At 32.7% G+C, this 12,003-nt stretch overlaps 1 protein-coding gene across 3 annotated transcripts; it reads left to right on the top strand.

Moving 5' to 3' along the window:
* Positions 1–2,712: 2,712 nt before the first annotated feature.
* Positions 2,713–10,199, top strand: LOC105173652 (alpha/beta hydrolase domain-containing protein WAV2). 3 transcript variants are annotated; one of them, XM_011095478.3, is made up of 8 exons: positions 2,713–3,165; positions 4,346–4,381; positions 4,526–4,604; positions 4,746–4,800; positions 5,004–5,120; positions 6,161–6,325; positions 9,395–9,632; positions 9,902–10,199. In XM_011095478.3, exons 1-8 carry the CDS (start codon positions 2,928–2,930, stop codon positions 9,919–9,921), a joined length of 948 nt encoding a protein of 315 aa, XP_011093780.1. In that variant the 5' UTR covers positions 2,713–2,927; the 3' UTR covers positions 9,922–10,199. The 3 variants fall into 3 exon arrangements, with proteins under 3 accessions (XP_011093780.1, XP_020553614.1, XP_011093781.1); XM_020697955.2 differs by having other exon boundaries at positions 9,766–10,199; XM_011095479.3 differs by having other exon boundaries at positions 2,714–3,165; positions 9,802–10,199.
* The last annotated feature ends 1,804 nt before the right edge of the window (positions 10,200–12,003 follow it).

Raw genomic sequence — 12,003 nt, 5'->3', positions numbered from 1 at the left:
TACTCTCTGTCTTTTATAAAATTACTAGCACATATTTTGAAATTATAGTTGTAATTATAAGTATAATCTTTAATTCGACGACGGAACTTTGAATAAACACCCCTTGGATTATTGCATTAACACCCCTCAAAAGGATGTACATGTAAGGCGTTTTTGTAATTAGACCTGATCTTAAAGGATATCGATGTAATTTTCCTTTGTTATATGGTTGATAACCAAAGCTTATTTTTTCACACTTCCATTAATGGCAGAACACAAACTTGGTAAGTCTAAATTAATTTAATTTATTTATTTTAGAAAATAATGTGTCGGTTTATATATATTTTACTTATAATATATTTTAAAACATAAAATAATTATTTATTATATGCACACAGGGACAACGTGCCATATCAACTAATATTATATATAATTTCAGAGCACTCTATTAGTGTCTTTAATTTATTGGTATGTTATTTTTTATATTGAATAATGGATATTAACTTCCCCACTCATCATTATTTTTTTATAACTACCTTTTGGTATTTTTTTTTCCTCAATTCATATTTATCATATATATTTTAGGTCATTTTTAATATTATAAAAAATAAATAATATAATGTTAAAAAATATTTTATAAGAAATTATGTACATAATTAAAACGTGCCACACTTACTAGTATATATTATCAAAAGGCAAAATATTTTAGGCAATTTGTACGCCAAATCCCACGATAAAATATCACTAACTTGATCATCGTAACGTTTTTATGTTAAAAACGACCGTAACCCTTATAATGTATGCGTTGATTTCAGAATTATTCCTTACAACTGGTCAAGCTCCTAACCCGACCATGTGGATACACATATATAGACTGATACTATATTATTAAGGATGTGGGTTTTAGAATAATTAATTCCGTATATGAAAAAAAGCATTTTTAAATATGATTATATAAGTTTTTCTAGTGAATTATCATAAGTAATCGATTACGATTAAGTGTACTCATATATAGACATGACAACAGGTTATGTCTGAGAGACATGATAACAGGTCATGCCTAGGAGACCCGACCCATCAAGATTTGTTAGGATTTGGAATTCGACCCGGCACAGACCAAGATTTGGTAGATCTACTATAAGATTTTTAAAATTTCAAAATATATATATTTGAGTGCTACCATAACTTATAAGTATGATAAAATAATATTATTGAAAAATGGTTTTTATTTTTATAAGTTTATGTGTACACATCTTAGACTTTAGAATGTCAAAGCTTTCAAAAATTTATGTTACTTATATATATTTTATTTCATATTATTGTTTTAATTTATAGAATTAGTTTTAGTATTATATGTACAGCGGAGTGCTAATATTTTTTTTTATGAGTTACAATCCATTTGAATTTATAAATATAAGCCTTTTTGCGCGCATTATATACATATTAAATGTTGTCGGATATCAGTACATTTAAAACAAAAACAAAAAAAATAAAGTTAATAGCTGAGAGGACATAAAAGGAAGCAACCTCTTGTGTTATTGTAAATGAGTAAATTATTTTTTTATGAAAAAAATAACAATTTAACTTCTTGTATTTTTAAAAAATACAACAATTTATTTCCCTATATTTTTAAAAAATGAAACGATTTACCTCTTTAGACAGGAAGATAAATTGTTTCATTTTAAATAATATAGGGGGTAAATTGTTATTGTTTTTTCATATCGGTGTAATTTGCTCATTTACAATATCACATGGTGGTAAATTGTATTAAACCCTTTGAAAAATTAGAGAATATTTTGTCCATCAAATATTTTATTTATTTATTATCTTTTTGCCTTTTCTTTTTGCTGATGGGTAAGATAGCCAATTTATGAACTCCACCAACTTTTTTTGAAATTGATTGAGTGCATTATATGACCAGTCCAATATTATATTTGAATTAATGAATTTTAAGAATTAAGGAATTTGAAATTTATGACACATTCATCAAATTGTTTGACTAAGCTCATGTGAAGTTATTTAATATTTTTTCTTAATTTATTTTTTAAATTCAAATGGTTAGAAATAGAATAAATTACATTGAGCCTAATAATAATTATAAATTATTTTATTTAAAAAATTATCAATACTATCTTATATTTGATGAAAATATGTAATCCTTGGACAAAAGCTCGGAATTGTCAACTTCGTTCTTAATAATTTTTTCTCTTGAAAAAAGAATTTAAATACTATAAGAGGTGGATGAAAATTTTTCGAAATTTATAAAGATATTATTCATGTAGCCCGTAATGTTTTTTATAAGATTTTAAAAAATAAATAAAATCATAATATACAATCAATAAATCCATTTTTGTAAGTTCACCATAAAAAATGAATATAAACCCAATGGAGACTAATGAATTGAGTTAATTATTTAGGGGGTACTTGTAATTTACGAGCAATGATGTTATTTGTAATTACGTCGAATATCAAATATTTATATGTAATTATTTAGGAGAAATAGCATCTTTCGTCTAGTAACTTAGGAATTTTGTTTTCTTAATTCTATTGGTACGGAATTTTCACTTTTGGTCACATAAATTTAACAAAATAGCATTTTTGATCCCCTAATACTTTTTTGTCAAGAATACAAGATAAAAAAAATGGTAGATTTTTAAAATTAATAGGACCAAAATAAAACCATCTTAAGTAAATGATGGGATGAAAAATATTAAGAAAGTAATTATTCCATCACAAACAGAATCTCACATCCAAAGGTGGGCTTTTGGATTGAATACAGATCAAAAGGTCGTCGCCAACGACCTAAAAACTCCAACACCGTTTGCTGATTCCGTTGTCTCAGTGAAGCAAAATCTCTACATGCTATACATACACAAGAGACGGATATACAAGCGCTTATATAGAAAGAGAAAGTAGAGAGAGGAACGAAGAGGGGAAGGGAATAGATCATGGTGTCGTACATAAGCGCGTTGCTGTACGGAGTTGGCGGGATAGTGGTGGCGGGGATGGCATTGCTCGTTGCTTTTCAGGAGAAGCTTGTCTATGTCCCGGTGCTGCCTGGACTCACTAAATCCTACCCTATGACGCCAGCCCGCCTCCGACTCCTTTATGAAGACGTATGGCTCACATCCTCCGATGGCGTCAGCCTCCATGCCTGGTTTATAAAGCTCTTCCCCGATTGTCGAGGTGCCTGTCATTTTAATTTTATTGCGAATTATGATTCTAATTCTAAGATGTTGGATTTGGATCCACTTTCCTTGGGCAAGGTAGGGTTCTCAAGGTGGTGTGTTTTATCTTGTGTGCGTGTCTATGCCCTCGTGATTGTGTGTTTATCCTTTCATTTCTGCTGGTAAGTTTAATTAAAGCAAATCTAGTTGTTGGCTGAAAGTTTGTTGTTAGATTGATTACCTTTAAGGTAGTATGTCTTGGAAGAAAGAGTGTGATTGTAATTTTGCTGATACGATGATGGGGGTGATCTTTTGGAGTTGTGGTATGTTCCTCTTTGGCGTTGATGCAGAATATAATTGATAACTTTGACAGTGTAATAAACGGCAAAGTATTTTACACAAGAATGAGGAAAAATTTAGAAACCAAATAGGCAAATAGTTCTATAAAATGCCTAGGAAGTTGATCTGAGAATATTCCAGTTGACTTCTTTTTGTTGTGAAAATTCTTTTTCTCATGGTGATAATTTTCTCATGATACTTGCTAAAAAGGAGTAACATTGAAAATTTCAAATTTATAGTGACATCATGTCCATAAACCTTTGCCTGAGATAGCCTGTTTAATCTTTTTTTCTCCTCTATAGGTTTTCTATTTAATGTGCATAAAATGGATTTTATTCAGCATCGTTTAAGCTAATTGTGTTTTGACTCTTGATGTATGTGAGCAATAGTGTGATGATCTACTTAAATGGTAAACTATCTCCTTTGTAGTGGTTGATGTTGCTAATAACGCAGAATACCAATAGCACTTATGTAGAATATTTGTTTGATGGGTGGGTACTTGATTTACTTCTTCTGTTCTTGTTGTTTGATGGATAGTTTCACATAATTTGGAATATTTTTGGAAAGATGTGATTCCATTTTGAAAATCCTACTGAATGTAAGCTTCTCGAATATAATAACAAGTTTAGTTGCAAGATAAATCGAAGTATGAGAATGGAAAAAAGGTTTCTCATGATCCAACAGTAGTTCCAGGTGGAGCCTCCTATTAACCAGTAAATCCATCTTTCACATGGCAGCTTTTTTCACTAACTATTCCTGTGCTTCTTCTTATTGTTTTATTTTGCACTTATGGTTTGCATTTAATTGTTGGCTCTTTTTGTGTGCATTAAACCTAAGACCTGTTGTCATTGAGTTTGCAGGTCCAACTATTCTCTTTTTCCAGGAAAATGCAGGAAGTATCCTTTTGTTGTTCTATTGCTTGAAGATGACTATTTATTATACAATTCCTTATATCTGTAGATTGCTTTCAACATTATGTTTTCATCTGTAAGTGTGCATGGGGTACATCTATTTCGGAGGCCTTCACTAGTTGATTACAGACATTGCTCATCGTCTTGAAATGGTTCGCATTATGTTGCAGAGGCTACAGTGCAATGTGTTTCTGCTTTCTTACAGAGGGTAAGTGAACATTGCCGCCTTCTTCTCTTCAACCTCTTTCTCATGCTCTTATATTGATGGTCTATCCAGCATATTTATGACTTTTGTGCATACTGCTTGTCTAACAAATTGGTAAAATTGTTCTGACTCTTTGATACTCAGTTATGGAGCTAGTGAAGGATTGCCTTCACAACATGGTATCACAAAGGATGCCCAGGTTAGTTGCTAGCCATTTTGTTTCACTTACACAAAATTTCATCATCTTTCAGTTAGTGCTATTTTATCCCTGTCTTATTATTTTAGTGATGATGTCTGGGTCTCTTTAACTCTGTTGGAGTTGGGGGCAAGGGGAGGATGATGAGGGTCTGTATAGGTGACCTGATAAATTTAACTTAATTCATTCAATTCCTTCTTGAGTAGGCTGCATTGGATCATCTTGTCCAGAGGACAGACATTGACACATCCAAAATTGTAGTCTTTGGAAGGTCACTTGGGGGAGCTGTTGGGGCTGTTCTTACCAAGAACAATCCGGACAAGGTAATGACTATAGGAATCTTGTACCTAAAATTATATCCATGCAGGCAAAGAACCATTTTGTTGCCATAACCCGCTAGTTTTGTTTTTTCTGTCATGATGAGTTGCTCTTGGTTTGAGCTTTGAGTTAGTCTATCCTTGCTCAGGTGTAGAAGCTCTTGATATTATCATAGCTATGGTGTCTATGGCTTTCAATTATAGAAAGTTACTGGTAAAAATGTGTTAATTTATTTTAAGTGCTAAGCACTCATTTTGTTGCATTTTGCAGAAATCATGTCTTGGAAACAAGGTTTTGGAAAGTACTTTTGAAATTTGATTAGTTGGTGAAAGTTCCCATATTCTTGATTATGTTTGGAAACTGAACATGCACGTGATGCAATTTTGAATCCTGTTTCTGACCAGAAGCATGCATGAGTTGGAAAACAATGACAAACTTGTAAACATGTATGTTCTCAAGCAGAAATCCAACAATTCCTGTATGTTGTATCAAGAACATAGGATACAGAAGTACACGGTGTACTCTGAATTGGTTAAAGGAATACCAGTTACTTGACTTTCCCAGATTCCCATTGTTTTGTTCTGTTGTGATGCATGCGCAGTATACTTACCTGGCCTTTTGAATTCCTTGCCCCTTTTTGGTACCATTCTTTTGTTGCCAACTCCACATGATCTTCAACTTGTTGCAGCACTACTCCTAGTTCTTAGGTGATTAAGTTATGGGTATGACACACTAGTTTTGACGAGCTGGCCATCTTACCCTTTGTACTAAAGACTTACTGAAACATGTATTCTGTAAGGTATATTATTTATCAAGTCATCTATCAATTCCTATTCCATCATGTGGAGTATTTTCATGTCAGTTTATCGTTCATTGCTCATTTTCACCTCTTTTATCATGTTTAGCTTTTCATTATACCTTCTTTTTTTTCTCCTATTAAATGTAGTTCTATCTTGCTGTTTTAGAAGAACTTCTATCGTAATGTTTCTGGAGGTAAACTGAAGCATACCAGCCTTTATTCACAGTTGTATGTATGTTACTGCAGGTTGCTGCTTTAATATTAGAAAATACTTTCACATCCATACTGGACATGGCTGGTGTCCTGTTACCCTTTCTGAAGTGGTTTATTGGAAAAAGCAACACAAAGGGTCCCAGAGTCCTGAATTTTCTAGTTCGGTCTCCATGGAGCACCATTGATATTATCAGCGAGGTGAGGCTTTTACTAGGGACATTTTTTTTCAAAAAATAAAATTTTAGTGCTTGTTGGAGGAGTATTAGTGTGAGTCCAAGATTGTATAAGTTCATGGGATCAGGGTAATACTTATTCAATCGAGCCAAATATGAGTTAAAACTCTACCAAGTTTGAGCTAAAGTATAGTAGTCACATTTTAAGACGAGCAAAGTGTGGGTACAGGTAATTCAACCTAAATTGTTCTTGAGCTCATACCGCAAAAAAATTTTTGCTGATCAGATAAAAACATATTTAAAATAACTCACAGAGATACTATTTTACTAATATTTGGTGCGTCTTTTCTTGTTGATAATAACTTTTCTGTTTTTAAGTCCTGGGTACACTTTTTTAGCATATTGGAGTACCTAAGTTCATAGTTAGTTGGTTTCTACTTACTTGGAATATGCCTTTATATAATGCTTGAGATTATATGGAAACTAATTGGGTTCATTGGTTTAGGACAACATATGAAGATTATATAATGTATTCCCACTGAATTTAGTGTAAAAAATCATGGTATACAACATATCTTCAAAAGTTTGCTATTGCATTCGATTTTAAAAGAACACAACAGCTCAATTGAAGAGCAAAAATGTACCTATGAAGATAATGATTTCTGAATTGATGTCCTTCAAATCCTTATAGATTAGCATATTGGTTTCTATATCCTACCTAATGTGTATTCTGTCATACTCCTGTGAACATTAATGCTAGTAAAACATCTACTTTTTTTTTATTATTGAAGAGCATCCTTTTGTGAACATTAATGCTTGTAAAACATCTGCTTTTTTATAATTGAAGAGCATCCTTTTGGTGTCGTCTGTTGCTTCTTATTTTTTAAAATTATTTCATCAATTTTTATTTTTCTTTCTTTCTCAACCTCTTGTTGTCTATGACTCCCTCTCTCAACTTCCATATTTATTTTTCTTCCCCACTCTTCTCTCAATAACTTCTATGTTTTACTATTTTTTGTTTATTTAACTATGATACATAATTTGAAAATTAAACAATTATATTTCTTATAAATGTAACCACACATTTGGATGTGCCACATTTATTAGAATGCATATGTAATTGATTAAAAGAGTCAGGAATCCAGATTTACTGGAGAAATGAATTAAACTGAATTCATCTTGTAAATGACAGGAGAAAAAATTGTAACAAAATAGTTTGTTTGACAAATGGTATATTGCATTAATACTACACGTGGCAACTCGTGGTTAACAGGCTTTTGTGTTATCAGGTGTGTTACATATCTTACGAATTTAATCCACCAGTTTGATATATCCAGTCTTAATAATTAGTATTTCTGTAATAGTTAGTCTCAATAATGAATTTGTTCAAGCTGAGTGACTAAAAGCAAGATTGACTTGACTTGTGGTTAAGCTCATACTATGTGTATATTATTACCATGACAATACATATAAAAGCATGTTCTTTGAAATTTCTTGCTACTTGTTTTCATCTCTCTCCTGTATCATATAGTATGTTTGACCCTTGGCCTGTATGCATTTTCCAGACCATTATATTACCTAATTAACAAATCTGTAGGTTTCTATGTTGTTTCTTTGAAGTCAATCCATCCTCATTTCGCTTTTCAGTTAAAACTTCTAGAATAGATTAAGTTGCAATTCTACTTATTTTTGGGGTTGCTAAAATGTCTAAGGTAAGTGTCTATTTTTAATAGCTATTAAGTTTCTCTCGCTCGCACTTACCAAGTATTGAATAGAGCAATTATGAAAATTAATGAAAACTAACTGTCCTTGATTTAAGTAGATTAAACAGAACCCTGACTTTGTTATACCCATTTTCAACTCGACCCAAGATCTGCTAACTTTGCCAAAAACGTCCCTGGTGACTTGGGTAGATTTCTGGTCTTCATTTTGTCTGAAGCAACAGATTTTAAAGTTTGAACTTAAATGAAGTTTTCCCTTAACACTCTGTACTGTAATCCTGTGTCTTCCAGCAACTTATACTGAGCACTGGTTAAACTATTATCCTGGTCCGGCAGACTATGAGCCCTTTGTCTCTGGAGGCCATTTGTATGCGTCATTACTGCCTTTTGAATGCTCCATACAAGCAGAATTGCGTGTTGGGTGGTATTTGATGTATCTGGAAAGCTTCAACGCTATACTTCTGGATGATTGTTCCTGTGAATGAGTTCTAATTACCAAAAACCTTAGTTTCTGTGAAAAAATACTTTTGGAGTTTAGAATTTGCATATATGGCATACAATTCTAGTAGGTATTAAATTCTTAACTGCTTTTGGGATGACGGTTGTATTTTCTGTTTTTGCTAAAGAAACTGCTTTTATTCAAACAAAGGTACATCAGAGGAGCTTTTTTCTTAGGTGTGAAAATAGTTAAAAATAAAACTGCCACCAGGAAATTTAAACTGCTGATACTGTTCTAGTATTATATCTAATTGGTATAGAATAATTTGGAAAAAGGTCTTAAATAATCTCACACCACAAAGAAACATGAAAAATCAAATCATGTAGGAAACATAATACTGCAGATCTCATTACTGATATTGAGAACCTATTCATAATGTTTGGATTCGTTTTCTGAGTGTTTTGTGTTTTATGGAGATAGAGAGAGAAAAACAAAGATAAATAAGTGTGTGTTAGAGATAGTATGTATGTTTGGATTCGTTGTTGGAGATAATTTAAAATAAGTATTATATGTTTAATGTTGTGTTTGGGGAGACAAAAATTACTATTCATTGTCAAATCATGTCTTTTTTGTATATATTTATGTATATGTGTGTGTATGTATGTATTTATACTAAAATGAAAACAAACATAGTGATTGTGTTTATGCTACTGCAATCTCACTTGTAGAGTCTAATTACCTGAGTTCTTATATTCTCTATAGCTCCTTTCAACTCCAGTTGGCATAAATTATGGATATTGCATGCATTGTTGCTATAGCAAGATGAAAGTGGTTCATCTGGCGTTCCTTCATGTTCTTGTTTCTCAGACATGTTTTTCATAATAATGACTGTTAGCTATATGCATTACATCCTATCTAATGCTTTCAACTGCAGATTAAACAGCCAATCCTTTTCCTCTCTGGACTACAAGATGAAATGGTTCCCCCATCGCACATGGAGATGTTATATGCTAAAGCAGCCACACACAATCGGCAATGCTTATTTGTAGACTTCCCCACTGGCATGCACATGGATACATGGTTAGCTGGTGGAGATCGTTATTGGAGAACCATTAAGGAGTTCATTGAAAATAGTGTCCCGAATAAGAAAGATGAGGACTCTTCTCGAGAGGGTAAGTTTTGGATTTCTTGTTCTTCAAACTCCTTTGCTGCTTCAAATATCTAGTACCAACTTCTTTCTTTCCCATGACTCTGGTTTTGCATGTTTATGTTCTATCTTTCTGTTTTTCACTTTGGTATTGCCAGTCTGGTAGTGAGCCTTTGGTTTTGCACCTGTGTCAGATTTTGAGGCGAAGTGAAGCACTGTGGAGTTTCGCCACTTCAGTGTGTTATATTGGGCGTTCTCGGACTCAACAGTTGTGCCCTCTTTTGAATTTTGCAGTGACTAAAAGCTTCTTGTGACTGCCCACCGGTGCATCTGTTCGGAGCTTTTCTTCTGGGCAAACTTCCAGGAGACGAAAAGGTTTGATGCTTTAGGCATATATAGCTTGACCTGACATACTGCAGTAGATCTCATCGGACCAATGGTATTGTATGAATAATGAACCAAAAGAATCTCAAATTTAATTCTAGGAATCGGAACTTCCATTGCAATAGTTCTTGTTCCCACTACTAACTTCACTCTCAGTCCACCTCTTTCTTGGTTATTCAACCGTAAATCATATTGCACTCTTCAGTTATATTACGCCTTTTCTTTGAGATAGTCTAAGCAATTTATCGACATCCGATGAGAGTGTGGTCAACATCGTAGAGCTGGGCTTTATAGAAAGACTACAGAGTGCCCCTTCCTGCTGCTGCTTGTCCTTGTTTCGGGTGTGATGTGTTGTGTGCATGATATGTTTGTGTTTAAATTTGTATGTTCCTTGTTCCTTGTTCCTTGCCTGGCAATTTGTAACTCCCAAGATTTATCTCAAATTCTTCATATATAGAGATGTATTTCGCCTTGGACTTTTGCCATTGAGATCATGTAAAATTATATGTAAATCTTGATCTCTTCAAATTCTTACAGTAAAGAATCATTACAAGTGAAAATTAGTTTATTAAATAATAATAATTATTATCTATAATAATGAATAAACAAAGCACTATTATTGCCATTTCATAGTTGGTCTAATTTAAAATAGTTTTTTTTAATTTTTTTAAGCTAAAAAATTAAAAAAATAATCATGCATAACTAATGTTATCTTTTTCAAGTTTGATCAATTTTTTATTTAATTAGATAAAAGTATAATAAAACTTCTAATTATGCATATATATTGAGTATGTCTAGACCATTAATATAAACTTGTTTCTTGATTTTATTTTGATAAGAAAGGATTATGCTCAATATGTTTTTCACAAATATATAGATACTGCTTTTCATTTTTTTTCTTTCTTTTTTTTTTCTTTAATTTCGAACACTCGTTGAGTATGCATGACAGCTAGTACATAGAAATTAAAACGGTCACATAGGACAAGTTACAGGAAAATTATTCAATTAAAAAATAATAACACAGTTAATATTATTTGAGAAAATAACCGCAGTAGAACAGGATTCGGAGAGGAGTCAAATTCTATAGAGATGGTGTAGGTTTGAGGGAAGTCTCCGGCGCTGGTAATGAAGATGTCTAGAAAGAAAGCAAGTTCATTGGCATTGCATGAACTGTTTCATGCATCCAAATCTGTTTGAAGTCCCAATGAGGCATCTTTCCGTTGCAGATGACTTGACATCATTGAACTGGATTGCTCCGGCAGAAGTTACTGCACCGCCTTCCGGGCGAAAGGTGGTCGCATGGGGAGTGGACCTGGAAATTCACTGAATGAGAAAGATGAAAGTAAGCACATCTCCAGGCGTATAGCAAAAGGTTGGCATGATGAGGGAATTTGAGCAGAAGGTGGTGATTATCAATCACATCATTTCTGCTTAGATCTCATGCATAAAAAATGATTGTAAATTCTTCGCCGGCTCAAAATTTAAAAAATATACAAGTTTGATGGAGACTGGGATGAGATTTCTAGGCTTATTTATTTTAATATTATAAAGAAAAAATTATACAAATACTTGGTCTTAGGTTACGTTTACTTGGATTTATAAGGTTGAATAACCGAAATAGTAAAGAGTCAAGCCCCGCTAAAGAAATTATGCAAACCATGGTCTTAGGCTATGTTTACTAAGGTTTTACTTGTTTATTTTGATGAATGGTGGCCCGGTATCAAGCTCGACTAAAATCACGTTTTTGCCTCAATAACTCATCTCACCAATTTTGGGTTATTGGAGGCAATTATGCAAATAAGTAAACGGCTTATCCCGAGTCTTTTTTATCATTTATTTAATTAAGGTTAATCCTGTCATCCATTTAGACGAATACCCAAAGTAAACGGGACCTTAAAAGATTGGGTTCATTGAACTTAAAATCCTATTTAAATTTGTGAAATTGTACTTTTTGTCAAAAAAAAAAAAAATTACAATTAAACTTGCATCCCGATCCGTTTACAATTGTACTC

The sequence above is a fragment of the Sesamum indicum genome, linkage group LG11, assembly GCF_026168435.1.
Source record: "Sesamum indicum cultivar Baizhima isolate 11 linkage group LG11, ASM2616843v1, whole genome shotgun sequence".
NCBI lineage: Eukaryota > Viridiplantae > Streptophyta > Magnoliopsida > Lamiales > Pedaliaceae > Sesamum > Sesamum indicum.
The sequence above is the reverse complement of the archived record's forward strand: the minus strand, read 5'-3'. Positions and strand labels throughout refer to the sequence as shown.